A 27,576-nucleotide genomic window follows, 5' to 3' on the forward strand; every position below is an offset into this window, starting at 1 on the left:
GTCCGCACGACACAGCAGACCGCTCACGTAGCACGTTTAATGAACAATAGACCATTATTGAATGTCCCGTTTCCTCGCTTCTTGTGAATATTATTCCCCTCGGATAATGCATCTCGGTCTAGATGCTGCATGCATGCATGCTGGTCGTTGGAGCATATCATTACCTGGATCGTCAACGAAGATCAAAACATGTATATGCGACTTGCATCTGCAAGGGAGGATGTTTCAGCCTTCGGAATGGCGCTAGGGCGGTGCGGACCCCCTCCACCGTGTTGCCTTCTATAATGGTGCGTGTTTTGTCAGTAGACTCCGCGGCAGAGCCTAGCTGGGTGACAAGCGGCAATTGCATGGCCGACGGCGCTGCCATTGCAGGTGTCCGTTCGGCGCGCTGGGCTGGAGTGACTAGTTCCATGGAAACCTAACCAACCGTTCGTTGTGTAGTGAACAATCAGGTCTTAACGCCTTCCCGACAGCCACCGACGACCGACTGGACCTGCGTATCGCACGTCGCGCCTCACCACATTCCTTTACCCGCCAGAGCAAGAGCAGATCTGCGGGGCAGTCCGTAGGCACCTACCCCGCCGGAGCGACAACCTCCGTCCGCCAGTTCACTTCCCTTGCGAAAGGGCCGGAGCGAACAACACAACACAAGGCGCCAAACCCAACCCAACACAGTCCCCGCGAACCGGCACGCGCCCACGTAGACCCTGCGATCCAGGCCGCCGCCCATACGTATTCTCGCCTCTCGGCCGCGCCCCGAGCAATCGACCGGAGCCGCCAACCCGTACGCCGCCTCTTTTTGGCCTGCTGACTTGGACGCAAAACCACCGCGCCGCACGCCTTACCCACGACGGACCTAGGGATACGTGCGCCACGCGCAAGTTCTGTTCAGTCACACACTACGACGGGATTTCAAATACACCATGGCCGGCAATGACACCAACAGCGGTGGTACCGGGGAGAAGACGTACTTTGAGCAACAGCGCGAGATGCTGGTCGGCGAGGCCGCGCAGAACCTGGAGGCTGTGCTGCAGAACATGAATAAGCTGAATCGGAGTTTGGAGAGCATCATTGCCGTAAGTTCAGTCTCAGATCTCCACTTTGCTCTCTGCAGCGCCTCTTTGTTTTCTCTCTCCCTTGCTGGAACGGGCCCTTTGCAAAGAAGGCGTGATCGCCTGCACGGCAGTAGCAGGGAGGGCTGATATCAAAGCCACGGTATGTCGTATGACAAAGGCACTTTTGTTGCCCCCAGCGGTGCGGCTGAAGTTGTGGTGAAGGCTTAGGGCTGGTGGGGAAACTACTGGCGAGGCGGTGCATGGGAGCTGAGTGAGCAACCAAGGCACTGCCATCATCAAAAACCCACGTCTTTTGTGGGTCGGCCGCTGGCACGCGGGAAGCCTGGCGCAGAATGGAGCGTTCAACCGCGTCATCCTTGCTGCCTTTTTTCGTGCCTCGTTTTCATTTTTTTTTTTCGTCTTATCTTTGACGCCCAAGAATTCTGGTGTTCGCACTAACGCGCCCTTGATGTCGAATAGGTTGGCAACGAGTTCGGCTCCGTGGAAGCTTTGTGGTCACAGTTCGAGAATGTCATGGCGAGAGTCCCCAACACTGGTGCTCCCGACGGCCAAGCAGATGGTCAGCAAGGTACAGAAGATACAACCGTCTTGCAGGAAGATAAGCCGTAAGGAAGTGGAGACATTTTGCTTAGGATTTAGATTAGGGAGTGGGCGGTATGGTTGCACCAAATCATACCAAAAACTTCACATTTCAGCAACATAGCCGACTTGGGGTGTTTGCATCATATTTGTCTAAGAAAAAAAAAAGGGCCGGACAGCGCACCCAGGAGGAAATTACAGAAGTAATGTAGGAGAGTGAAAAAAAAAAAGGAAAAACCGCAGAGCAATCGCTGGCAGTAAAACCTCCGTTATAAAGAAACAGGCAATCGGAGAAGAAGAAAATAATAGAAACCAAGCCTACTGGTTACCGCAAGAAACGCCGTGATGAATGCCTTCCCAAGACTTCAAGTGGAAAGAAAAAAAGTGAAAAAGGGAGATATCGAGTAAACCGTAAGTATGCATCATGAACCCCCTCCCCGATCATAGCAAGGAAAAGAGATTGCCCGGGTTCTTTCAACTGCGAAAGGACCTGAGCCGTCATCTCAACTTTCATGATCATCGTCCGTTTCTCATCAGTTCAGTGTCCCGGGTTCCATGTCCATAGAAATCCAGCCGGCCTCGTGATCTCCCGCCCAGCGTTCGTTCATCGCGGTCATACCCTCTCGTGCATACGTGTACGGCCAAACAGATTCGGGGTCGAATCGTAAACGCTCATGTGCGGAAGGGATTTGCGTATCAAATTTAGAGGATCTTGCACCTGCTCTTCTTCGGTTTCCGGGCGCCGTAGGCAGGCTGGGTGGAACCGTTGGTGCCTTCTCTGCTGGCGGGTTTCCACTCCTCGCCGACGGCCATGGTGACAGCGGCGTCGAAGATGTCGTCGACACCGTCCATTTCTTTACTGCTGCACTCCATGTAGGTCGCATTCATCTTATGGGCAACGGCGCGGCCCTGGTCTGGTGTTACGGGGGTCAGGCCTTGGGTCTTCAGCAGCTCGATGCAGGTACGCTTGTGGCGGAGATCGGACTTGAGGCCCAAGAGGATGATGGGAGTTGTGGGACAAAAGTGGAGAACCTCGGGATACCACTGTGTTCGGCAATCAGTCCATGTGCACTGGCGGGCTGGACGGATGGCCGGCTCTTACCTTGTCCATGACATTTTCGAGCGAGTTGGGGCAGTCGATGGCGAAGCAGACGAAAAGCAAGTCGGTCTCGGGGTATGATAGCGGTCGTAGACGGTCGTACTCCTCCTGGCCGGCGGTATCCCACAGAGCCAGCTCGACCATCTTGCCCGTGGGCGGATGGGGAGTGTGGGTGATGTAGTTCTCGAAAACGGTCGGGACATATTTCTGACGGCGTTAGCGCGCGGCGGTGGTTGCGGACGCGAAAATGCGAACGCACCTCGGGGAAGTAGCCCTGGCTGTAGCTGATCAGGAGACAGGTCTTGCCGCAGCCGCCATCGCCAACAACGACCAGCTTCTTGGACCAGGCGGGCGGTTCGGTGACATTGGTGCCGATGGAGCCGCCGCCGCTGCGGGCGGACAGGTTGGAGCCGACGGTGCCGTTGCTGTTGCGATGGCTCTGGGCGCGGTTGGGGCGACGCGAGACGGAAACGGGGGCGGCGGGCAGCTTCTCGGAATTCTTGCGACGCAGGTAATCGTAGTTTTGGACGGCCTGGACCGCCATGGTGGATTGTGTTGGTGGAGGCAGGCCGGTTGCGGGCAGGGTGGAAGTAGCGGCGGGACGGGGTGTGGGTAGCGCGGCGAGGGTTGGGATGGTGGTGCTGGGGCGTATCAATATGGACAGCGAAGAGTTAATAACAGTGCACGCGCGTGGTGGAGACTGTTGATGGTGGGAGGGAAGCGTCTTGGGCACGGTCGAATGGGCGATGAGCAGCTATGTAGGCGGGTGGGCCTGGCAGACCGGGCAGGCCTGGCGTTAGGGCGTGGTGTTGACCTTGGCGTCGGCCCAGCAACACTCGCGTCCGCCCTGCCCACAGCCTGCACCTGCACGCTGCACACAAGCCGCAGAGCCCCCACACCGCACAGCCGATGACGCGCCCTTGACATGGCGGCTCAACCGTCGCGTCGCGCATCCAACTCGCAGGCGCCTGGGGGACTGACCGGCGCGAGGCATTCGTGCCCAGCAGCGTGGAGAGCGCGTCCGTGCAGGCGAATACGTCACGGCTCGACACCGCTCCCATGGGGCCATTCATGCCTCGCGGCGCTGTAGGGGATGCGCCCCTGCAGGGCCCGGCGCCGGCTCTGGCACTCTGGCAGCGGGCATGCGGCCCCCTGAAATCGATCGCAGCACAGGCTTCGCGAGGAGGCTGGACACGGTGGGTTCTGCAGCCGCCGGCCAGCACATCGGCGAATCGGCAGGGCGCGTGCGCGCGCGCTGAGCCCCCACACCGCCCGGACATGACGCGGGAGATCGCTCGACACCTCAATCTCGACGTCCGCCCAAGAGTCACTCGTCCTCGCGCCCCACCGCACACACGCCTGACCTATATGTCCAGCCCTGCGCATGGCGCAGTCGAGAGCCGCCCGAAGTCACCCACCCGCGCTACGGCGCCGTCCCCGACCCCGACCCCAGCCATGACCGCCCGCCATGAGCCGCCCCGTTATGACGCCGGCAACCGGACACTCGACCACTGTGCGCCTGCGTGAACTCGCTGCCTTGGAACGCCCAAGCGCTGACTCGATCTAGACCAGAGCAAGCTGCCCGATTGGCGCTACCGGCTGCGCTGCTCCCTGATTCCCGTTGTGCGCTGGGAGACGCCCTATCTGGCCTACGTGCAAGATGCCCTGCGCACTCCCGCCTTGGACTCCTACTTTGCCTTTACGGCCAATCTGGGCACCCACACCTTCTTCATGATCATGCTCCCCATCCTCTTCTGGTGTGGCTACACCAATCTTGGAAAAGCGTAGGTTCACGTGCGCGCCCGTTTTGCTGCTTTTGTCTCTTCCGGTTTCTGCCCAAAAGCAAAAAAGTTTCAGAAGCTGACAGCACGCGTCTGCAAAGAATGGTACACGTTCTGGCGTCAGGGGTCTTCTGGAGTGGCTTTGTTAAGGACATGCTCTGCCTTCCTCGTCCGCTGTCCCCACCGCTGCATCGCATTACCATGTCCGGTTCTGCTGCCTTGGAGTATGGATTTCCCTCCACCCACTCCACCAACGCTGTGTCTGTGGCTGTCTATGCCATTCACATGCTGCACACGAGTGGAGATGCCGCCGACTCCACCGCTCATACGGCCATGCAGGCTGCACTCTACTTCTATGCTGCCTCAATCGTCTTCGGCCGCCTTTACTGCGGCATGCATGGCTTCCTCGATGTGATTATAGGCACCCTCTTGGGGGCCCTGATTGCTGGCGTAGAAATACTCTTGGGCAATTCCTTCGATCACTGGGTCTGCCAGGACAGCTTCTGGGCGCCATTCTTCGTCACATTCGTGATCCTTGTCCTCGTCCGCATCCATCCGGAGCCTGCAGATGACTGCCCGTGTTTTGACGACAGTGTGTGCTTCGCCGGCGTTGTCATTGGCGTCGAAATCGGAGTGTGGCACTTCTCGAAAACTCGCTTTGCTTATGATGACCCGGTTCCTGGGACCGTCGCGTTCAGTATACAGCATCTAGGATGGCTCAGAGCGGTTCTTCGCATCGTACTTGGTGTTTTCATTATCTTTGCCTGGAGGGCAACCATGAAGCCGCTTCTGCTAAGATTCCTTCCTCCTCTTTTCAGGATCTTGGAACGTCTCAGGATGAATCTTCCGCGCAAGTTCTTCCTACAAGCATCGTGAGTTGCACTCCCATCATTGTGATGGGAGCATAATGCTAACGTTTCTAAGCCAATACTCGAGCATCGCTAACCTACGCGACGATGATCATGTCATCCCCTCCGCATCCGAGATCCCCGCTAAGCTGAACAACCTCCGCCATCCTCGCCAACGCACCGTCTCCATTGGTCCCCAGTCTATGGCCGATGCATACGAAACCCTTGCCTACCGTCATCAACGAAGGCGAGAGAGCCTTAATTCCCAGGAAGGCGAGCGTCCCAAGAGTCCGTTGAAGGGCAAGGATGAGAGCTATTTCTTAGCCGAACCCAAGGATGCCGCCACGTCCACTTCCTCAAGCACACTCGGTACTCCGATCGGCGCCAACCTTCTTCCAACACCAATCTCTTCCCGAGTGCATTCATACGAGCAGATGATGGGCGCCGGAAGCCCACCTGAAACTGCTGCTACGAGCCCCATCACCCCTGCCGAGAGCGACCCCGGTTTGGGATCTCCAACAAATCAGCCACTGGATGCGATGCCGGAGGATGAGGAGAAGGAAGATAGAGAGATATTTTCGAAACTGGAAAGGCCGCGAGTGCGATACGATGTAGAAGTCGTGACGAAGCTCATTGTTTACACTGGTGAGGTACCTCCCCCCAATGGGAGGTGGCATTTCCAGCTAACGATATCCCAGGAATCGCGTGGTTAGCGGTAGAGGGCAATCCCTTACTTTTCGAGTATTGTGGACTTGGCATGAGACACCTGGTGTAGGTAATGTCGGCAGGTTAGTCGGGGGAAGAGCTAACTGAACTGATGGATACGAATGATCTGTACAGGGAGGGTAGAAGCAAAAGTGGAAATACCAGTAGAAGAAAGGATGGACCTTTCGTCTCTCCGTAAAGTTAAGCGGCGAAAATTATCAGTACAAAGGGACCAGGTAAACTCTTTAATGAGGGTGTCGAAAACCCTTCCTTCCATGACGAAGCAAAATCCAGCTCATAGAAGGATCTCATGCCCAAGAGGATGTTTCATTGAGTGTGGGCTCAGATGTACGCTTGGTTTATTGCATTGGGCCCCGGACGGCAAGCAGATCAACCGGGGTTCACTGTGGCTACACAGGTCCCGCTCGATCAGAAGACCATCATAAAGGCGGAGTCATCGCTAGACCGCAACCAGCTCTCAAGTGGCATGGAGAGAGATCACCTCTTGGGCCCCATAGCTTTAGCGATATTGTGCGGCTGGGGTCGGCTGCATCCACACATAGCATTGCTCTGAAGACGCTGACACTTCGGTAGAAAGCTCGCATTAAGTTGGGGGCTCCCATTGGTCCTTACCCTTGTCTTGGAGGGTCGAGGTCGAGCTTTGACCAGGCCCGGGGCCCCTCTCCATTGATCGGCATCGAACGCAGTGGAGCGTTCCTGGTGACCGGTGTGGATGGGCTTCACCGTAGATCACGCCGTATATTTGATAGGGGAGACGCAAGACGTGAGCGCGGGCATTGAGGAGCTTAGCATGATGCGACCCTCTGTGGAGAAGTACCCACTAGGGGATGTTGGGTTTTTCCAGTAATTCCGCATCAGTGGTTCCCATTCTGCCTTTCGGCCAAGCATCTAAACCAATCTCCATGTTGATTATTCGGATTTTGGCAACAAATAGGCCAAAATAGCAACAATGCGGCTATATGAGCGTTCCAAAAGACCACTGCTTATGTCGAAATGGATAGGTGGAATGAAAAATTAGTGCGAAAAAGCGGTAGGATGGCAAGAGACATGTGAGTGACAGTCCTACAGGAGGCGGAGAGCAAGAGGGACAGGGACTCGCATCTCTGGAGAATCTTTCCGCTTATATTTTGAGTCACGGGAACAAGAAGCAGTTCGCATTTAAGTCTCTGAGTTGTCGGGTTGCCCCGGTATTTGAAAGGATAATTTGAACGAACCGAAGGGAAAAGATAGCAAGAAACAGATACCACAGCAACAGCGAGAACAGAGAAGACTCCAAAAGACTGAAGGGATAGTCAGTGCATGACCCTTCATAGCGCCAGCCAACGTAACATATGCATTTTTACTTTAAAATAGTAGCATGCTTCGAATGTATTTTGATATCATGACATTTTAATCGTACAGTATCGTGACAACCACTTAGTACATCCTCAAACCCCTTGCGACCTAGGTTTACCTGGTGTCGCCCGGGGCGTCGTTGGCGTCCTCGCCGGGAGCAGCCATCCTGCTGAAATCATCCTTGTGCTGGACTTGCTTCGTGTCCCTGGTCTTGCCGTGGCCGCCGGGCGCGTGCTGCGACGCGTCAAAGTCGAGTCGCTTGGACTCGATGCTAGCGGGCAGCGCATCGCCGGTGCCTGTGGTGACCTCGCCGGTCATACCGGTGTCGGTGGTGCTGCGTGCGGCGTCAAAGGCGCCGCTGGCCGAGGCCTGGTCGGGCCGGCTGCCGACGGGGTTATTTGTGGGCGCGGCATCATGGATCGAGTCCGGCGCGGGCTTCGAGGGGATGGTGTTCATGCGGCCAGCGTCGTTGGGGATGTCGGTGCCCTTGACGGCCATATCGGAGAGGTTACCACCGGTATGAGACATTCTGGATTGTGTATGTATCGCGGTTGTGGGTAAAGATGGTAAATTTGAGCGAAGTTTTCTGAAGTGTTGACTTTCTTGAGGAGTTCAAGATCGATTGAGAGTGACGATTGGAAGACAGAGAGCGAGCTCTGTTAGAGATGCAGGGCAAGCCATTTGTACTCTCTCGTCCAACGGGACTTGGACCTTTGGTGTGATGTCATGTAGCTCGATTTACGGAGTCGTGACGACGGCGGGGAAAGAGCGATGGATGATTGATGTCATTATGAGGCTGGATCGCAGCAGCCGTGCAGCATGGTGTTCGCGCCGCCTGCCTCCCCGGCGATCGGCTCAATATCGGCATTTCTAGCGTCACCGTCGCGAACAAACGCGTCTCCCCCGCTCGCAGCGCAAGCCAACACTGGCTGCGTCAACGCTTGTAAACGCTCACAGCAGTCGGACTCTGCAGCTCGCACAACACGCCTCCCCTTTCCTTCGATCAGCTCCCGTGGTTTTATTTTTTTTTTCCACAATGCCGCCGCAGGAGATCGACAAGCGCCAGGCCGCGCGCGAAGTCATCGACATCCTGCACGAAATCGCAACACTCCTCGTACGGCCTCCCCACCGCTGCGTCGTCCACTTATCCTGTACATGCCGCTGACCCGCATCTCAGAACACCAATCTCAACCGTACCCAGCTCTCCTTCTGCGTCTCGCTTATCGAAAATGGCGTCAACCCTGAGGCTCTAGCCGTACGCTTGGCCCTTTCCCAAGTGCACTACTTTCGAACAGAGGGAGCCTGTGCTGACAGAAAATTCCCTGTCCGCTCGCAGAATGTCATCAGGAATCTCCGAGAGCAGTATCCCGAACCGCTGGAGCCGGAGCTCGGCGACGAAGAAGGCGGTGAGGCCTGAACACTGGGTCAACTGTTATGGTCTATGATAGGAGTTCGTTTTGTTTTTGTGATACCCAAAGGTGGCTTCCACCCCCCGACTAGATTTCCCAAAAGATGTTGAAAACAAAAAATGGTGGAGGCTCAGCAGTCGTCCATGGTGGGGCAGGCACACAGTACACTGGATGTTTCCCTCTTGGATGAAGGCTTTGCCACCAAGCGAGCGAAAGGGCACATTGCGGCCAAGCGGGTGAGGCTATGGGGGAAACAATGCAGCAGTCCGTTTGACAATGGAAGCTGAAGCTAATGGGGGCGTGTAACTTGGTGCTCGGGGGAATTTAGACGGCAGAGGCAGCACTGCTTTCCTGACACGAAGACAAGTTTTCTCAACCGTACTGGGGACATGCTCAAAGGGTGCTGAGCGCCAGGGAGCAGAGTTCGTGATCTACAGAATTTCCAGCTCCATGCTTATGAGCATTATGGGTGAGACTTATGTCGGTATGTGCTTTCGTCCAAAATGACAAGGAGCTCAGCATTTAGGTGAGTTGCGAAATCTTCCCAAACCCACTCAAGGGGTCGATGCATTAATGGGGAACAAGTACAAAGCATGGAACCTTCCCTCCCTTGAGTTTCGAAAGGCCACCAGGCCGTTATACCGTCCTTTTTTCGGTACAGTCGCCACGCCCCTTCATCAAGTAGAGTTTGATGCAAGGTGGACTTGTTCCAGGAACTAATCAATTACGGCAGGGAGAGAGAGCCAGATCGAACAACAGACAATAACAGAAAAAATGCGCCGCGACAACTCCTTGAAAGCTGGTATCATTGCTCACTCACCCATTCCACGCCTTTTTTGAACTCCTGCCGAAAGATCCGAAACGATGAGAACGCCTGCGTAAGGGACAAAATGTTAAAAGGAAAGGATAGCCTGTTCTCTCCCAAGATTGCCGTAAAATGGTTGAGAGTCTTTTCTGCCGCAATAGGCGCTTCGACTCTGTTTAACGGCGAGTATCGGTTCGGTGACTACCCTTTCAGGAATCTGCAGAGGTGACGATGCAAAGATCCGGAGCCTCGACGGTTGCAAAGCGTGGGTGATGCCCGGGGAAAAGCAATCAAAGCCACCAGCCGGTGAAGCTCAAGAAGGTGTCCATGGCTTTCTTGAGGTCCGAATTGCGCAGTTGGCCACGGCCTTTCTTTTCCCACAGATCTTTAGTGAGATCCTCCAGGGCTATCTTACCCTCCAAGCCCGCGGCCTTCGGCCCATCGCACGCCAATACCTCAACCTTGCCGAACTTGAACTTCTCGCTCAGATCAACAGCAAAGGTGGCGTAGCCGTAAGCACCCTTGTCGGTATTCTCGACGAGAGAGCCGTCCGGACCGTAGATCATGGGCTTCGCGAACATGGAGCCGCGAACGCTCACGCGGAGTAGGCGCAGCGCGTTGGCCGACGCATCATCTAGAGACGAGATCCAGGAGACGAACGAGTCGTAGAAATCACGATACTCGAGTTTGACCATCCAGGTGTTGGAGCTGTAGTAGAGCTCGAGCGCCTCAGACCGGACGAGTCGGCAGATGGCGGCGAGCGGATGCTGCTTCCTGTTCTTGAAGATGGACAGGCAGTAGATAAGAGGCTGGCGGTTGGTGATGTAGGGGATGTGCTGGTAGATCATGCGTCGGATCTCGGGCGGCAACGTAAGGAGAGTTGGCCCGCCCGAATCGTCGGCGACCACGGCAGTCGAGCTGGTGGTGCTGCTTCCAGCGTAGTCGCCGATGCAAGTCGCGTGACCGGTGGCGGCGGAGATTTGCAGGCGCTGGTGGGCGGGAGCGGCGTGGAAAGCTTCGGCGGAGAGTAGCGGCTGGGACAGTAACGGCAGGTTCGTCCTCATGGGGTGCTGGTCCTGGGCAGAACGCGAGTCCGTCTCAGCGGGGATGGGTGGATCGACCGAGACGCTGCTCATGGGCGGCACGACATAGTCGCTCTTCAGGTTGAGCGACGACAGCGAGCCTTGGGCGGGCCGCTCGTCTTGGAGGGTGGTATGGTGGCCGGAGTCGGCGGCAGGCTGGTGGTGGTGACTGCATACTCTCCGCTCCGTGCAATCGCGTGACGGCGACGATGGAGAGGGAGCGCTCTTGTCGGGCTGGGCCCAGGCGAAGGCGACGCCCGGCTCTGTGGATCTGCGTCGCTGGATGCTGCTGGACATGTCTCGGGCTGGGCTGCTGGGCTTGGGCGAGCGTGTCGAGAGGAAGCAGACAGGCGCTGGGGGGCCGCGTGGAATGCGAGTGGTAGGAATACCGTCGTTTCAGATGGATGAGCACGGGGATGCGTTGTCGCAAGACGAGCAGAGAGGGCGCAGCAGGGCAGCCGAAAGGGCGATAAGCATTTGCTCGCACCGCGCTCCTAGCCGGGCGTAAGGCTGAGAAGCGCTGTGTCTTGTAGCTAGGAGCTTGTTGGCCTGCAGCGGCACGGCAGGACCCCTAAACCAGGGTTGTGCAGCCACAGCTGCGAAGCTGCGCCTGCCTGTGCCGCCCACCGCCTACGCCTGTTGAGCTGTCCTCGCTCGCTACCCCCTCTCAAATCAGCGTCACCGGGTCGGCCGGCGCAGGCGAGCAGCATGAACGACCTCCCCCGCCTTGGCCTCCTCAAATTGAGATGCGCACCCGTGATTCACCACCCCAGCCAGCCCGCCTCCTCCTCGAGCGCCCTCCCCGCCCGCAACCCACCATCATGGCGCAGCGCCCCCCCGACCTTGATTACGCTTTCCCTTCCAGTTGAGCCCTACGGCTGGCGCTGCTTCCAAAACAACGCATTTAGAACCGCTGCCACGTACACCCGCCCTCACCCCGGCTCTCGTGCCATGAACCAACTACTGGCCATGTTCACCGTGCCCAAATGTCTTGGCCCTAGGGAAGCGCAGCTGCGATGTCGTGCAGTTGAATGTGGCATGTGAAAGTCGGTAGGAACTCCGGGTACCGCAAACCAGCTCTCATTCGGCAAATCACCGTCACACACGCCATGCTGGGCACACACCTGTATTCAATAGGCTTTGAGCCGTTTATCATTCCTTAAAAGCAAAGTACATACAGTGCGCAAGTGCCCGACACGTTGAACGTGTCGCACTGTTTGGTAGGCACTCAGAAGAGGAGAGCGCCCTAGGCGCGAGACGGCCCGCTTGGGCAGTCAAAAGGACTGAGCCTGGCCATGGTTTTTCTGCGAGCGAAAAGCCCCAACATCCGCCATCGTGTACCACATGAGTTCCGGTGATGCCTGTGTCAGTCTCAAAACGTGACGCGAACGCCTTATTAGCCGCCAAGATAATCAGTCACACGAAATGAACCCGGCCGAAAGAGGAAGAAGAAAGTGAGGCTTCGAGTCGGTCGATCCCAGAACTCCTGTTGAAGCATCCTAATGGACTGCTCCCGATGCGCGTCTGCCCCAAGGAGAGCTAGGGGAGTTGCTCTTGCTGTTGTTGCTCCAAGGGTGACCCGGAGGCACGTTGCCCGACGTCTTGCGTGGGCGAGGCGCGCCGTTGCTGTTGCTGTTCTCACGCGGCGGCATGCTTCGCTTCTTGTTGTTGTAGCCGGACGGCTTGCGGCCTGGGTTACGGCGCCTGGGCATAATCCTGGTCTTCACCACGTCCGAAGCCGCCATGTGGATTGTAATGATGAAACCCTGCGCGTTCTGTTCGCGCTCTGCAACAGGACTGAAGGTCGGGTCGATACTGAAAACATCGGTGGTCTTGTAGAAGCGTGATCCAGGACGAATAGAGGGGGCTGCAACGGGAGCAAGGCCGGCATTCATGTGCGGCTCCTTCGGAAGGCGGACGGTCGGGGCTGAAAACGCTTCCGGGACGCTCATCACCTCTTCGAAAGCCGACTTTGAGACAGGGCTGGCATCGTAGCTGGACGCGAACGTCGTTGGCGCCGGCTTGGACGGGAGTGAGACGGTGGCTCCAGCGAGCGGACCTGTGTGGTCGTAAGGAGCTTTGCTTGCAGATGCGACGGCGAGCGAAGTAGCTGTCTTTGGAGGCGAGGACATTGGTGCTGAAGCGCGGCCGAGGAGTCCATTGAAGCGCTCCTGCCAACTGGGCTGTGATATGATAGGCTGTGAACCAAGACGAGAGAATCCAGGCCTCGCAGGCATGATGACCGGGGATGAAGAGTTGGACGCGACGGCCGGAGGTAGCTTGACCTTAATCTTCTGCGGCAGCTTCACAATCGGATGCGACACGTCTCCAGTAAAGACAGGGTGACTCGAAGTCTCGGGCGGCGGCGGAGAGTCGCCATTGATTGTGAGCTGCGAAACTGTCGCCTGAAGTGTATCGAGGGCGTCTTGTGTGCGTGGGAAGAAGCGCGAGGAGCGGTTGCCTTGAGCGCCGGTTGAGCCAGGTGAGGTTTGCACTTTCTCAGCGCCGATCGGGCGAAGTGTAGACGCCTCTTCACCAACAGAGGGTCTGTAAGGCTCGCTGAGCGGAACAGGCGTCGAGCGCGAAGACGGTTCGGAATGGCTTGTGTGAAGTGCTTGATCTTCTGGCTTCGAGACACTGGTGGGGTGAAGGTGAACGGTGCTCTTGGTCTCTAAGACACGGCGGCGATCCAGAGAGCCCTCGATGGCAGTCTGTTTGAAAGTCTCGTTGAAGGCGGGTAGCGGTTTTCCACGGTTAGCCTGATAGCTCTCTTCGCGTCTGCGCGCAAGCTTTGCGTCGGACTCTGCGATCGAGTTGGCGCTCCAGGCCGAGACATCGAAAGCTGGACGAGACGTTGGCTTGGGAGGCCCGATCGGGCCAGGCGGGGCAACAGCGGCGGATGCCATTGCTGTCGGAGTGTGTGCGAACGAATCCTGTGAGCGCAAGTCGGGTTGCGAAGCAAAGGTAGAAGAAGGTTGCTCGGCGGAGGGAGGGTGTGAAAAGCGCGGAGGTGAGGTAGGCAGTTTGGTCGTGGCCGGGGGCGGCGCGATCGGCCCCGGCGCCCCGGCTGGCGGTGGCTGCTGTGTATGTCCAAACGTGCCGTTGCCGATGCCTCTTTCTTGATTGGGCGGGCCCCACACGTTGCGGCTGCGCAGCGGCACCCATGGCGTGCCAGAAGCCACAGACGGCTTCCAGGCAGGCACCTTTTGCTCCAGCGTCGGTGCTGCTTCTTCTGAGGAGCTCACACTGTCCGGCTTTGGCGCCTCCGCAGCAGGAACGTCAGCCGACTTCACCGGCGAAACTGCCTTACGCTCGGGGGACTTCACTTCCCGCCGCGTTTGCTCTGAAGCCCTGAAATGCTCGCCTGCTCTCTTCACAGGGTGCGGCTGGTGGACCTTCATCATGCCATATTGCGCAACCTCACCCTCCACCGTCGGTATGGGCGGTTTTGGAGGCGACTGAATAGCAGTCGGCTTTTGCTGAGCGTGCGGCGTCTCACTAGCAGCGGGCGGTGACTTCGGTTTCTCGGCTTTGGATGGCGGCGGACCTAATGCCTCCAGCTTCAGTCGGAGGCGCTCCTTGCGTGCCGCCTCCTCCTTCTCTTCTTCTTCTCGACGCTTCTGCTTCTCAGCCCTGGCTCGCTCGATCTTGTCCCGCATCATCTGCTCCTGAACTTTGACTTGCTCTTGGTAGGCAACCACCGGGTTGGCACCGCCATTGGCAGCATCAGGCGAGGCCAGGGAGCCGTCAGCCGGCAGCGGAGATGCTGGCTGAACATGCGCTGCTACAGGAGAGGACTGCTGTGTCAAAGAGCCCTGATGTGAGGCCGCAGGCGAAAGTCCCCGTTCGCTAGGTCCGCCACGTTGGAAGCCGCCTCTTGTCGGCATCGGTGGACCCATGTCAGCCGTAGAATGGGAGCTCCGTCGGTCACGAACCATGGTTGGTACATCCCGACTGAAGGACATTCTCCTACCACTCCCGCCGCTAACATTTGACGAAGTGCGGCGGTGAGCCCAAGGCTCCTCAGACACACTAGATCTCGAGGTTTGAAAGGCTGCAGATGGTTCGGCCGGTCCGGATTGAGACGACCGTTGCAGGACGGACGGCTGACGGAGTGAAGAGTCTTGACGCGAAGGGCCCCGCCGAGTGTCTCTTACAGGCTCGTATCGGCCGGATTGGGAATTGAACAATTCCCTGGGTCCCCGGTCATCCCGCCACGATCTGTTGAAGTCATCGGCCGCGATTTCTTTGGCAGGCGAAGGTGCTGGAGGTAGAGCATCAAAGCCATGAGGATCCTTCTGAGAAAATCGGGAAATTGGGGGGTGCTCGGACAGAGGATTAACGACGATAGGTGAGACCTTCTCGACCGGTGGAAGTGGGGCCCAAGGCGACTTCGCAGGAGTAGGCGCTGGAGACTTTGAAACTAGTGTTGGCTTCGAGCCGTCCATCTGGCCCTTGGATAGCAGCCCTCCTTGTCTATTTCCACCTATACCAGAATGCGCCCCAGGTTTTAGAATCGTTTTGGTCCCTCCAGTCAGACTGGGTCCTGTCGAGCTTGGCCTGGATAGAGATGGCGTGGCGGGCTTCGATTCCTCGGCGGGTTTGTCTTCCTTCTTTGCTTCCGGCTGCGGTTCCTCTGGTGGGGGCGTAGGTTCAGCCGGTTTGACCGTCGACTTGGTACCATCCATCCATTCCACAGTTTCCGGCGCCCAGTTCTCATCTTCATCTTCGTCAATATCAGCCCATTTCGACTCCTTTTGGTCCTCATCCGCTTGTAGTCTGGTAGCCATGTGGATGCCGAATTGTTGCTTAAGTTCTTCATCCGTGAATTGCTTTACCGGGGGAGGCGGTGTTGCTGAACATGTCGTTAGCAATTTTGAATTAATAGAAAAAGTAATAATAAGAAAAGAAACCCATCTCTGCGCATGACGTACGTCTATTCTTATTCCAGACCATGTTGGGGTCTGGTCCTGTTCCAGCCCCATTCAGCTTCGATAGGGCGGATCGGCCAAGTGCACTTCCAACGCCGCTACCAGACTTAGCCACGAGTCGCGGCTTCGCTGTGGGTTGTGCAGAGATTGGTGCTTGACTTGTAGGTGCTATTTGCATCTAAATCAGCAGCGTCCATAAGATTGCGCCAGGCAACAATACCTTTCTCTCCAACTTTCGCCGGTGTTGCTACCGCGGTCTTTGCAAGGAAGTGCTTCGTTACCGACACCGACTTGAACGATGTTGGTTTCTTGATTGTTGATTTGGCGCCATCCTTCCCAGCTCGACTTGTGTCGGTGTCCGAACCACCGCTCGTGTCAGCCGCGGATTGTGTACCTGAGGGATCGTCCAAGGAGGGCAGCGGCGAAGCGGTACCATTGGGAGTGAAGTCCTTGGGAGTTTCTGAGACAGCATCAGTAGCGGGCTGCTTTTGCGATTCATCAGTAACAGGCTGTGTTCGAGTCAGCAAAAGTACCGCGCTGATCCCAGCCACCAAAGCTTACCAAGGGCTTTGCCGCATCGTTCGACTCCGAGGGATTTGTCTTGGATGCAGGCACACTGGAGAGCGAAGCGTTCGTGGAAGAGGTCGCGAGTTGATCTTGATTGGAAAAGTTGGTGTCCGGAGCCGCGCCGGCGGACGAGTCGTTGGTAGTTGTCGCATTAACGTCGATGGGCGAGGGGCCACCCATCGACTGTGCTTCGTTTACCACATCGTGGGTGATCTGCTCTGCCATAACAAGTCGCGAAACTGTGTCGGCAGAAGACGCGCTGTCAGAACCAGTGTCTTTGTCTGTTGATGCGGGTACTTGTGCTGGAGAGGTGATGGCGCTGGCACGAAAACCCTCGGCTGTAGGGCCGGGACTGCATGCGCGGGCAGCAGGATAACGCGGCATATATACCTATGGTCAAATCTTGGTAGTCGCCACGGGTACAGAGTATGCGCTTCGGCAAGACGTCGAATGCTTGGCGATGGAGCAAGCTCACGCCGGGGTGGAGCTGCCGTCGGAAAAACGACGCGGAGTGGAGTAGTGCGCGGGCTGGAAGCTGCCTGGGAACAAGGGAGGAGGGGCTTCGGGTGGGTGAAGCCGGGGCGGAGGAGGGAGAGCGGAGGCGTCGTGGCCTTAGATGCGCCGGGGTCGGGGGACGGGTGGTCGTTGAAGGGGAGGTCGCAGCTGGAGGCGTACGGTAGCCGGACGGATTGCGGCAGGGCACTCGCCGCCAAGCGCGTCAGCCCGCCTTCGCAACCAGCCTTACACGGGCGGTCACCAGCACCCAGCACCACCTGAACACCAAGGGATCTGAGCTCCTGCGCCTCCGTAGGCGATCGGTGCGGGTGCGTTCGCTGCATTCCCTTCGCCAGCGCTCCCGTCCCGTTAGTTCGACGATACCCGCATGCGCGCTGTGCCTCCCATGCGTGACCCGCGCCGTCGATCCGGCCGCGCAGGTCAGGCGTTGCGACAGTCGGCGTCAAGGCAAGGAGGCTTGCGCGCCATCGAACCGCGACCGCATCTCACATTCTGCATTCACCAAACAACGGGCACAAGGGGCTAACCCGGCGGAAAAGGCTTCAGCCTTGATGGCACATTCCAGAATATTTACACACTGCTTTGCTTCTAGTCTAAACGCGCGCACGTCTAGTGGGCGTTGTTCTTGTGGTGGCCTGCAAACTCGTCAGACTTCACTCATCCCGGCCGTAGGAGAGCGTGGACTTACGCAGGTGGAAGTAGTAGTTCTGAGCGTAACCAATGACGATCAGACCGCCAATGAGGTGGACGAGAGCTGCGCCGCGTCAGAACAGATCCTTTTAGTGCGGACAACACCCATTTGGGGATCTTACGCATGCCCGAGGGGTTCTTGCCAAAGTACCTGGCCTGGTACCTCTCGATGAGACCCTTTGGCTGCGGTGCCGGAGCGGGGCCACGGGGGAGCTTCTCGTAGAAGCTTACGACGCGCTGCATACGGACAGCATCCTGAGCGCCGCCGATGGCCTTTTCCATCCGTCAGTCCATGCCCGTCACGTAAGTCATTGGTTACACTCCGCAACGCTACGCAGTCGCGGCTTGTCGGCTTTTCTTGGGGGACCGATGTCGCACTCCGGGGCGGAGCCCATCGAGGGCGGCATTGGGGCAGTGGCAGGACACTTACGTTCGGCGAGGCAATCTGGGAGGGTTAGTCAGTGATGGTTCTGCGCGAATCTACAACGGAGCGTACCTTGGGAGGAATGAGGGTCGAAAGACCGCGCTTGGCGATGTAGCTCATCTCGAGAGGTCTAAACTCGGTCAGCGTCGGCATCGGCAGACAAGGACGGACTAGTTGGGGTGCGGGCGTCGTACATTGGCGTGGAGCGGAGATGGTTGGGGTGTGTGCTGCGATAGCAAGCCGCAAAGGTCGATGAGGTCGCAGGAAGTGCTGCTGCGCTAAAACGGCGGCATTGAGGTCTTGGCAGCCCTTCCTCCGGCGGCCCTGGGAGCGGCGACCTACATCACTTACCTACCCGCTCCGCGCTCACCCACCACGCCGCAACTCTCGCACGACCCGTCCTAACAATGCAGCGGGCATTGAACTCTCGGCTGCTCGCCGCAGCTTCGCGTCCCGTCGCTCAGCGCACCTGCGCCCCTGCGCGCCGATTCTACAGCACCGACATCGAGCCTAAGCCAAGCACCTCCTCCTCCGACAAGCCCGGCGTGCAGGCAGGTGATGCCTCAGTGGTCTCGAAGGAAGGGCCCTCTGAGGCCATGGCCAAGCACAACCCTGACTACAATGTGACCGTGGACTACCGCACCTCGTGAGCAGCCAATGGGAGGCAAGATAGATAATACCGGGTACTAACTGCGCTCAAGAACCTTCTCCCCCATCCCCAGGCGCGTCATGGATGGCAGTGAGCCTGGTCAGGCTGTGCCTGCCGCCGTTTTGTCGGGCGCCCCGGTCGATCTGCAAGCCCGCACTGTCCGGTACGCTGCTCGCCGTCGGCTGGTATTGAATGCACGCTGATTTCCTCCCAGCATTTACAAGCCGACCAAGCCTGCCACTCAGTCTGGCGATTGGCACTCGCACCACTGGCAGATGGACTGGGACCCCCTTTCCAAGGGTCACAGATGGGAGAACCCTCTGATCGGCTGGCAATCGTCTGCCGATTTCATGCAGGGCGAGCGCATGTTCTTCAAGAGCAAGGAGGACGCCATTGCCTTTGCTGAAAAGCAGGGCTACGAATACTTCGTTCAAGAGCCTAATGAGCGGAGGATTGTTCCCAAGGCGTATGCCAACAACTTCATGCACAGCCCCAAAAAGCTCAAGATCGTCCGGACGAAATAAGAGTCGAAGCGCGTTGAGGTCTGTACATATCAATCTAGCTGAGGTCCAGACAGGCCTAGAAGACAGCACTGGGAAATCACGAGTGTTCTGAGGCAAGACTAAGGAAATAGGGACATGCAGCAAAGCCAGAGCGTGAAACTTAGTAGAGCCAACGTGGGCGTTGATTGCTCAAGAGCACCGGGAGATGAAAATCGCAGGGGACGAGCCCTCAGAGATGATTTATGTATAAAGACAAGGCTGACAACCAGTTTTTCCCAAGGGCTAAACTATCTATAAGCCTGCGATGGTTCTAAATATCCATGGTGGAGTTCTGACAGGCGGGCTTGTATCGTGACAATAACTTCTGTTGCGTCCGAGACCGCCAGATGCTGAAAATGATACTTATTGTATTTCGAAGTACTCTGGAATGTGTTGAACTCCGATAAGAAAACAGCCTCAATTGCATCAGCCGTAAGACCCAGAATGCCAGAGTCAGTGACGCAAACGAGACCGCGTAACCTAATCAACATGACACAATCCGAGCGGTCGGATTGGCCTGTGGTCCGGATCTTAGCGGAGTGCACGTCCAGTTTTCTTTTAAATCTCAAAAAACACTGCATAAAATAGGGATTTGCGGAACGGCCAAAGCGACCAGCAAGCTGCTGAACAGCAATACCAAATATACGTTTCTGTGGTCGCACGATCACACACTCCATGACACAACCCGATTCGGCCTTTCAGCTGTCCACATCCGCTGTCGCGCTGTGCATTTCAATCAGTGTCTTTATGAGGATACGTTATTGTAATTTTTGAATTGAGGTAGACCCCGGCAACCCCCACTATCTCACATCACAAGACAGATCTACAGTGACGTGTTTTTTGCCTTCAAGTCTTCATTTCCTTAATTTACCGGACAGTAGCACCCTTGAGGGTGGTGACCGTGCAGAGGCCGGCGGCGGTTTTCAGCTTACCCAACCCAGTCTTCTTCTCCGGGCCCTCGCCAGCGAGTTGTGGCACGTCGCCGACCTCGAAGCCAACCTCGAGGTTGTCGGTGGTGGTAAAGCCTGGCTGGAGCGTCTCCCATACCTTCTTCTTCGGGTTGAGCACACCCTCAGGTTCGCCCTCCCAGCCCTCGAAGAGGACACGGTCACCGGCCTTGGCGTCGGCGGGCGGGTTGACGAGTTCAACAGGGCCCTTGTGGCTGTCCTCACCCTCGGCGACCTTGGGTGAAGCCGCGAGCACCATGGCGCAGGACTTGATGCCGCGCATGGTGACGGGCTTGAGATTGCAGACAGCGACAATCTTGCGGTTTTGCATCTCCTCGAGTGGGATCAGGCCGTTCAGGCCAGAGCAGACGGTACGGACAACCTGACCCTCGTACTCGGAAGTGTTGTCGGTGCCGGGTGCATCACCAACAGCGATGGTCGAAACGTACAGGCTGTCAGCGTTGGGGTGTCTCTCGGCCTTCAGAATGTGGCCCACGCGGAGATCAATGAGAGAGGGCGACAGCGGCTTCTCGGCAGGCGCAGCCTTCTGTGGCTTGGGCTGCTTTTCCTTCTTCTCCTTCTTCTTGTTCTCCTTGCCGGCACCAGCAGCCGCAGCAATAGCCTCGCCCGCCGCTTCAACCTTGTCATGGGCCTTCTTCTCCTTCTTGCTCTTAGCCTCGCCGCCAGTAGCAGATGTAGGTGTGGCACCACCTGCTGCAGCGGCGGCGGCCTCCTTCTCCTTCTTCTTGCGTTCCTTCTCAGCCTTTGCGTCGATAGGCTTGATGGTGAACTTAACGTCGTTTTGGTCAACCGTGATCTTATCATCATCGCCAATCTTCAAACCAAAGACCGGAGCGTTCTGGATGAAGTCGACGAAGCGCACAATGTGGTGGTAGCCCTGCTCGCCCGTTCGCTCCTCCGGCGACCACTTGGAAACGACCGGGGCCAGTTTCGCGTACAAAGCCACGTCAGCCACCGAGGGCTTCGCTCCCAGCACGGTGGTGCGGGTGGACAGGTGTGTGTTCAGTGAGGACAGGCGCTCGGCGCGCTTTGCCTCATCCTCGGTGGCGGAGCCCACGTGCGAGGAGGTAATCAGCCATTGCGTTATCTCAGTCTTCTCAGCGTCGGTGTACTGGACGTTCTTGAAAACGGCGCTCGAAAGCTTGACGGCATCGGTGTCAGTGACGGCTCCGGCGTCGGGGTACGAGCGCTGGAGGAGCGCGAGGACGGGCTCGTCGAACGAGGTAGCGGTAGCCATGGCGCGGGCGGGGATGAAGGCGGGGTGCAGAAGAAGTCGGGGCGGGCGTGTTTGAGATGCAATTGCAGGGGGCAAAGATGACGTGGATAGCTTGCTCGTCCGTGTACAGCCAGACGCGGTGCGGTGCGCAGTCCTCAGTTGAAATGCGCTGGGGATGCGGCGGGGCAACAATTTCGTGGTGGGCAGCATCGAGAATTGTCGGCGGGTGAGTCAAAGCGCGAACAAACTCCGACCGCCCCAAAAACACAGTCGTCATCGGCGGTTTCATGGTGCCAGCGCGTCCCTGCGCAGCAATCTATATTATTGACTCTATTTCATTTCTTTTGAAACTTGCGCCCGTTCGCAGCATACTAAATAAAACGCATGTTCCACTGCCAAACTGACGCTGGTATACCAACGCACAATGCTAAAATGTAGTAATTGCCATCATCATGTCCTATTATCTTGACCAGCCCAGCTTGGTCAACGTTTTAAGCCTTCGAGGCCTTGAGCTTCTCGACGAATTCCGCTGGCGGCTGCTGGAAATAGCCTTCGGGGTTGTTCTCCGTCCACTTCCACAGATCCTGGCAGGCGTCTTCCAGCGTGAGCTCCGTCTTCCAGTTTAGCTCCTTGTTCGCAAGGGTGGGGTTGGCCGTGAGGTCCAGCACATCACCCTGGCGGCGCTCGACAACCTGGTAGGGCAGGTCACGGCCGACGACATGGCTGAAGGCCTTGACCATCTCGAAGACAGTCGACCCCCTGCCGCTACCCAGGTTCCATGCCTTGACACCAGGGTTGTGCTCACGTAGGTAGTTCAGCGCAACGAGATGGCCCTTGGCAAGGTCAAGAACGTGGATGTAGTCACGGATGGCAGTGCCATCCTTTGAGGCGTAGTCTGTACGGGTCAGTAAAACTGGACTAGCAGGAGTAAACGTGCGAAAGGCTTACCATCGCCGAAGACGAGCAGCTTCTCCCTCTTTCCAATGGCGACCTGCGCGAGGAGAGGAAGCAGGTTGTAGGGGACACCCAGAGGGTTCTCGCCCATGATGCCACTAGGGTGGGCGCCAGCGGGGTTGAAGTAGCGCAGCAGAGCGCCATTGAACTTGTCGCCATTTTGGCCCGCCTTCTTCGCCTTGTTGCGCTCGGCCTCGACGTGGTCGGTAATCATGGCCTCAACAGTTGACTTGGTGCGACCGTAGGTGTTGGTAGGGCCAATGGGGCAGTGCTCGGGAATAGGAATCATGTTGGGGACCCTGGTGGCGTCGCCATACACGGTGGCTGAGGACGAGAAGACAATGTTGGTGACATCGTGCTTGGCCATGGAGCGCAACAGTGTCAAACTGCCCTGGACATTCACGCGGTAGTACTCGAGGGGGATCTCGCCGGACTCGCCGACGGCCTGTTGGAGCGATGGGTTAGTATGGGGGCTCTTTGCATGCTGGGATTGAGCGACGCACCTTGAGAGCGGCAAAGTGGATGACATTGTCGATGTCGGGGTGCTCCTCGAAGACCTTGCCCAGAGCGGCCTCATCGGTGATGTCGACCTTGTAGAAGAGAGGACGCTTGCCGGAGATGAGCTCGATACGGTTGAGGACCTCCTCGTTCGAGTTGTACAGGTTGTCGACAATGACAACCTTGTAGTCGGCATCAAGCAGCGCAAGGACGGTGAAAGAGCCGATGTAGCCAGTGCCACTGAAGAAAGGGCGTCAACAACATGGTTCGGCAGGAGAACAGGCAGAAGCCTAGCAACGGCAAACGCGCAACGTGGAGGGAGTGGCGCATGGCAATGGCAAGCGATTGCGCGCCTGACCAGACAACTGCGCAGTGCAGTGCGGCGGGTACGAGGAGCCCGTGATGCGAACTTACCCGGTGACGAGGACAGAGCCAACAACCATGATGGAGGAATTGGAGCGGGTAGTAGCGGGAGTAAAGCGAGAGAATTGCAGCAGCAAGCAGTGGGCAGCTGGAGGGTGGCAGAAGAGTATATGTAGGCCGGGGCGGGTTGGAGGGGAAATGAGCGGAGGGCAACCCACTGCACCGGCCGTGGATCCTAATACCAGTCTCCAGGCGCCCCGTGCGCCGTCGGAGGCTGCCCAGAGCTTCGGTGGCGTCAGCGCTGCCGACCCCGGCACGCGCGTGCCATCTCTGGCCGACGCGTCGCAACACCAAAACACGATCGCGCATCCGCTTCCGCCGCCACAGTCTGCGCTTTGTCTGCCGCCCGCGCTTGCATCGCGTCTGCAAGCGGCCACTGCCTTGCTGCCCCTGCTGTCCTATGCCTGGACGATGCTGCCTTTATTGAGGTCCTTTGTTCGCTGGACATGTCAAGGAAGCAGTTGTATATTTCGGCCGTTGTTACTTCCGCCGTCACCGTGACTGCCGTATAGCCTCACTCTGCTCCGCGCCATTGCCTGCCGCGGCAGCTGCACGAGCTCCCGACTTCTCGAAGCACCCTTCTTGGTGAGAGCTGCAGCTCACCCTCCAGCGGTGGGTCCTTTCCTATTGTCTCTTTCCTATTGTCTCTTTTCACCACAATTGCTATTGTGGGCGTTTCAAGTTGCGGTCAAAACTCCATCGTCGCCTCGGCCTAAGCTCTCTTTCTCCTTCTCCTTCTTCAGCATTATCGATCGAGTCTTTCGAACTACCTAGCGCAATTCGACATTCGCGAAACTTAATCGACCACATCCTCTTCTCAACCGCTCTTGCCCTCAGCCTTCGTTCTACTCCTACTCTTCCAACATCACCTCAGCTCACAGGCTTGTCTACCATCATGCCTCGTTAGTCACTACTGACCTTCGGTCTTGCCTCTTTGAAACCCACTGACTTGCGCATAGGCTCCCGCGCCTCTTCGGCTGCTCTGCCCGACATGGCAACTCCTCGCCGCTCCACTCGAATCGCCTCACGCACGCCGAGCGTCGCTGGCTCCGATGCTGGCTCTGATGCCGGTGACCGCCGTAATGATCGTGCTTCCATGACACCCACCAATGCTGGTCACGTTGGCCGCCTCGTTACCACCCGCCCCGCTGGCTCCAGGGCTTATGGCGCTACTGGATTGGACAGTCGTGCGTCCACCCCGCCGGAGATGGCTGAGGCCCCTACCATTCAGGAGGGCTTTGCAGCATCCTTCTCCAGGCACCGTGAAAGAGCTCATGTCTCCGTCCCTCGCACCATTACCGAGAACGACGAAACCGTCAGAATCCCCCCCACCATTCCCGAGGCACGCGAGACTTCCTCTCCTCTCAAGAAGTCCAGCTCTGTCCACACAAGCTCGCGCCGCTCTACCTCCAGCCACCATTCGGCCCACACCAGCAGTCGCATTCCCAACCAGCCTGCTGCACCCAACGACGAGGGCCATCCGGTCTCCAACAACAGCCGCACCCCAACTCAACCAGCCACACTCAATGATGATGTCCCAGTCTCCAATACCAACCAAATCCACAACCCGTCCACCGCCCCCAACGACGATAGCCGCCCGGCGACCCGCGATACCAACGAAAGCTCCTTCTTGCCCACCAAGAGCTGGCACGATCTCCGCGAGGCTGCTTTCGTTGGATGGGCCCATTACAGCCCGGCTTGGTACGACATCGCGCGTCGCAGCATGCGCAACTACCTGGCTCCCATCTTCTCAGTCATGTCGATCGTGTCTAAGTTCAGTGCCCTGGCTCTCGGCTTCCTCTCCGCCATCTTCTTCCTCTACCTGCTCCTCGATGTGTCTTTCAAGTCTGTCTTCGTCCGCAACACAACCGCCGCCGCTTACATGCGTGAAAGCTCCCTCAAGGTTATCAACATCGTCACTGGCTTCGACTTCGTCAACCAGCCCTTTCCGGTCATCGGTGAAGGCAGCAAGATTGACTACCTAAGCAACAAGATCGCTCAAGTCGACAAGGGGTTCGGAATTGTCAAGGAGGATCTTGAATACCTTCATAGCAAGCTCCCTGAATGGGTCATGCTCACACACAACCCGAAGACCGGCCGTACCGAAATTCCTGGCGCCTTTTGGCATGCTCTTCGCGACAACTTGGCCAAAGAAGGCATCACCACTGGCAATCGCGGCGACTCTCCATCATGGACCAACTTCTGGCAAAACAATAAGGCCCACATGGACGCGTACTTGTCGGACGCAATCGACACTAAGCTCAAGGACGCAATCCAGAAAAACGCCCCCGTCGACCGAGAAACGTTCATCGGCATGGTGCAAGACCGTTATCAGCTTCTGGAAACCCATGTTGCCGACATGGAGTCGTCGTGGAACCGCAAACTGGACAGTAAGCTCAAGGACTTCGTCGCAGCCTTGCCAAAGGGCCAACTGGACACAATGGCCAACAACTTGTTGTTGGAGAACGCCTGGACGGCTCTTCACGCTGTCAACTTCTTCTCAAGGAGCCTGGGGGCCGTCGTGGACCCTCATCTCACCTCCCCCACCATGGCCTCACGTGGCTTGGCCAGGAGAGCTCTCCAAAAGCTAACCTGGATCCCTGGAGACCTCCCGCCCGCCGCCGCACTCGTCGCCTGGGAGGAGCCTACAGACTGCTGGTGCGCGGCGAGGTCTCCGGGGTCCGGGAAGGCACAAATCGGGGTCATTATGCCCTACAAGATTGTGCCAGAGACTCTTCTGGTCGAGCACATCCCTCGGGATGGCACTCTAGACATCGGGAGTGCCCCCCGGGGGATGGAAGTGTGGGTGGAGGTGGAGGATGAGGGAGTCCGGGCGGCCTTCCCGGCGATCGAGGACAGGCCCCGGGAGAAGTTCGTTCGGGTGGGGAGCTTCGAGTATAAGGTTGACGCCTTGAACCATGTTCAGGCGTTCAACCTGAACTCGGAGCTCCTCACCCCGGTCAACAAGGTGGTGGTGAGGGTGACGGGGACCTGGGGCAGGGACTGGACCTGCTTGTACCGGCTGCGCATGAATGGCAGGCCGGTCGACGAGTTCAACGGATACTCGGAGTAGCGGGCTGGTACAGGCAGCGCTCCAGTCCCACGCCTAGGGTCCCCAGGGAATGTTCAGGCGGGTGTTTTTTTTTTGTTTTTTTTTTTCTTTCGTCCTTCAAAAGCATAGCGCGGTGTTCTTGGGCGGTGGGAGAGAGGGGCAATGCCCCATCATCGACATGAATACATGAATAGCATCAGCTTGATGAGTGACTTGTGAAATCAGCTGGTCAAACCTGGCCATATGGACAGTATCATCCAATACGAATCGGGCAGTAAATGATGCTTACCCTACAGTCAACCACGAAAGAGCTGAGCTTCCAACCGGACCACACGTCTGTGGCCGCTTCGTATAGTCCAGGATGCGACTCATTTCTAATATATAGTTCAAACCCCGAGTCCAACCCGCGGACTTAGCTAATCTGGATTTAGCATTCTGCAATGTAGAACGCAGAAACGGCTTACGAGCGTGTCGTAATAGAGCCAGGCCTTCAGCAAGAAGTTCATTCAGCGCCACGGGAGATGCCTCTTGAACGTCCCGGATTTGGAAACCGTAGTTTCAGAGAATCCAGTGGGCAAAATCAGACAATTCCTCTGGAGGTGTTGTATGACATCTCCGCTTGTCTCCCCTGCAGATAATTTCATCACTTGACCAATTGATTCTCCACCATCATGATGTTACGTTGCTTTCTTGCATAGTTCTCCGTAGCTGCTGGAACTTTGCCTCACTTGAGGGGCACCCGCCTGGCTTCTCGGCAGTAGACGGTTTTGGTCTGACTCTGTTACGTGTTGTAGATTTCTAACGTCATCACACGACTCCAGCCAAATGGCAGTGTTTGCTCCGCTGACCGGTGACGAGTTGGGGGTTCCTCTGATTATTTGTAGGTAATTTCCTCCGGGTTGCCCCCGCACCCCTTCTTTCTTGGAGTCATCCAGAGCCGATGATGACTCCTGCTTCTTAGCTTCGGCGCAAGCCTTATAGTGATTCTTTCCACATCTACGTACTGTTACCGCCACGAAGTTCTTTCCCCGTAGTTCACAATGACAGCCTTCACTAGCACTCCGTGCTCCCATCCACGCATCGCGATGTCATGATGTCAAGGTTACTCAGTCTTTCTTCCTGCTTTTGCAGCTCGGAAAAGGCATGCTGCCTACACTTAGGAATACATCACAGAGAGAACAGATGAGCAAGGTATATCGGCGGCCAGGAGAGAATCAAATAAGCCAGCACTACAGCCCATTCAGGCACTACGGTCTTTCCCAGGAGGACACGCACCCATGCCATTATCGCCCGCTTGCACTATCCTCATTCCTCCATCTCTTCCACCGAAAGGAGAAATGACCAAGAAAAACAAGGGAGAAAAAACAATAACACAATCAAGCCGAGTTCTTGAGAAAGAACTCGCG

General features: G+C 57.1%; 12 protein-coding genes across 12 annotated transcripts; 4 read left to right on the top strand and 8 right to left on the bottom strand.

Moving 5' to 3' along the window:
* Positions 1-923: 923 nt before the first annotated feature.
* DAD1 (Dolichyl-diphosphooligosaccharide-protein glycosyltransferase subunit dad1) lies at positions 924-1,685 on the top strand (the record flags this gene model as incomplete). The annotated part of the gene is made up of 2 exons (XM_066780150.1): positions 924-1,076; positions 1,536-1,685. 2 exons carry the CDS (start codon positions 924-926, stop codon positions 1,683-1,685), a joined length of 303 nt encoding a protein of 100 aa, XP_066629379.1.
* Positions 1,686-2,357: 672 nt separating this feature from the next.
* Positions 2,358-3,298, bottom strand: rho4 (the record flags this gene model as incomplete). Its single annotated transcript, XM_066780151.1, has 3 exons — positions 2,358-2,699; positions 2,758-2,961; positions 3,014-3,298. 3 exons carry the CDS (start codon positions 3,296-3,298, stop codon positions 2,358-2,360), a joined length of 831 nt encoding a protein of 276 aa, XP_066629380.1.
* Positions 3,299-4,222: 924 nt separating this feature from the next.
* LCB3 (Long-chain base-1-phosphate phosphatase) lies at positions 4,223-6,096 on the top strand (the record flags this gene model as incomplete). Its single annotated transcript, XM_066780152.1, has 5 exons — positions 4,223-4,277; positions 4,322-4,538; positions 4,637-5,407; positions 5,460-6,033; positions 6,082-6,096. The coding sequence occupies 5 exons, from the start codon at positions 4,223-4,225 to the stop codon at positions 6,094-6,096; spliced, it is 1,632 nt and encodes a 543-aa protein (XP_066629381.1).
* A 1,462-nt stretch (positions 6,097-7,558) lies between these two features.
* Positions 7,559-7,972, bottom strand: SLS55_008747 (uncharacterized protein; the record flags this gene model as incomplete). Its single annotated transcript, XM_066780153.1, has 1 exon — positions 7,559-7,972. The coding sequence occupies one exon, from the start codon at positions 7,970-7,972 to the stop codon at positions 7,559-7,561; it is 414 nt and encodes a 137-aa protein (XP_066629382.1).
* Positions 7,973-9,948: 1,976 nt separating this feature from the next.
* SLS55_008748 (uncharacterized protein) lies at positions 9,949-11,851 on the bottom strand (the record flags this gene model as incomplete). Its single annotated transcript, XM_066780154.1, has 2 exons — positions 9,949-10,909; positions 11,847-11,851. 2 exons carry the CDS (start codon positions 11,849-11,851, stop codon positions 9,949-9,951), a joined length of 966 nt encoding a protein of 321 aa, XP_066629383.1.
* Positions 11,852-12,239: 388 nt separating this feature from the next.
* SLS55_008749 (uncharacterized protein) lies at positions 12,240-15,696 on the bottom strand (the record flags this gene model as incomplete). Its single annotated transcript, XM_066780155.1, has 3 exons — positions 12,240-14,555; positions 14,898-15,595; positions 15,675-15,696. The coding sequence occupies 3 exons, from the start codon at positions 15,694-15,696 to the stop codon at positions 12,240-12,242; spliced, it is 3,036 nt and encodes a 1,011-aa protein (XP_066629384.1).
* An 82-nt stretch (positions 15,697-15,778) lies between these two features.
* Positions 15,779-16,463, bottom strand: SLS55_008750 (uncharacterized protein; the record flags this gene model as incomplete). Its single annotated transcript, XM_066780156.1, has 2 exons — positions 15,779-16,180; positions 16,233-16,463. The coding sequence occupies 2 exons, from the start codon at positions 16,461-16,463 to the stop codon at positions 15,779-15,781; spliced, it is 633 nt and encodes a 210-aa protein (XP_066629385.1).
* A 944-nt stretch (positions 16,464-17,407) lies between these two features.
* On the bottom strand, positions 17,408-17,988 carry ATP17 (ATP synthase f chain, mitochondrial precursor; the record flags this gene model as incomplete). Its single annotated transcript, XM_066780157.1, has 4 exons — positions 17,408-17,508; positions 17,567-17,717; positions 17,875-17,889; positions 17,941-17,988. 4 exons carry the CDS (start codon positions 17,986-17,988, stop codon positions 17,408-17,410), a joined length of 315 nt encoding a protein of 104 aa, XP_066629386.1.
* A 287-nt stretch (positions 17,989-18,275) lies between these two features.
* On the top strand, positions 18,276-19,041 carry NdufS4 (ndufs4 NADH dehydrogenase Fe-S protein subunit; the record flags this gene model as incomplete). The annotated part of the gene is made up of 3 exons (XM_066780158.1): positions 18,276-18,514; positions 18,570-18,680; positions 18,732-19,041. 3 exons carry the CDS (start codon positions 18,276-18,278, stop codon positions 19,039-19,041), a joined length of 660 nt encoding a protein of 219 aa, XP_066629387.1.
* Positions 19,042-19,926: 885 nt separating this feature from the next.
* On the bottom strand, positions 19,927-21,264 carry ARC1 (G4 quadruplex nucleic acid binding protein; the record flags this gene model as incomplete). The annotated part of the gene is made up of 1 exon (XM_066780159.1): positions 19,927-21,264. The coding sequence occupies one exon, from the start codon at positions 21,262-21,264 to the stop codon at positions 19,927-19,929; it is 1,338 nt and encodes a 445-aa protein (XP_066629388.1).
* Positions 21,265-21,734: 470 nt separating this feature from the next.
* Positions 21,735-23,138, bottom strand: GAL10 (UDP-glucose-4-epimerase; the record flags this gene model as incomplete). Its single annotated transcript, XM_066780160.1, has 4 exons — positions 21,735-22,138; positions 22,192-22,642; positions 22,701-22,935; positions 23,110-23,138. 4 exons carry the CDS (start codon positions 23,136-23,138, stop codon positions 21,735-21,737), a joined length of 1,119 nt encoding a protein of 372 aa, XP_066629389.1.
* Positions 23,139-24,013: 875 nt separating this feature from the next.
* SLS55_008755 (uncharacterized protein) lies at positions 24,014-26,191 on the top strand (the record flags this gene model as incomplete). Its single annotated transcript, XM_066780161.1, has 2 exons — positions 24,014-24,020; positions 24,078-26,191. 2 exons carry the CDS (start codon positions 24,014-24,016, stop codon positions 26,189-26,191), a joined length of 2,121 nt encoding a protein of 706 aa, XP_066629390.1.
* Positions 26,192-27,576: the final 1,385 nt, after the last annotated feature.

This window comes from Diplodia seriata (assembly GCF_021436955.1).
Source record: "Diplodia seriata strain FDS-637 chromosome Unknown scaffold_9, whole genome shotgun sequence".
NCBI classification, from domain to species: domain Eukaryota; kingdom Fungi; phylum Ascomycota; class Dothideomycetes; order Botryosphaeriales; family Botryosphaeriaceae; genus Diplodia; species Diplodia seriata.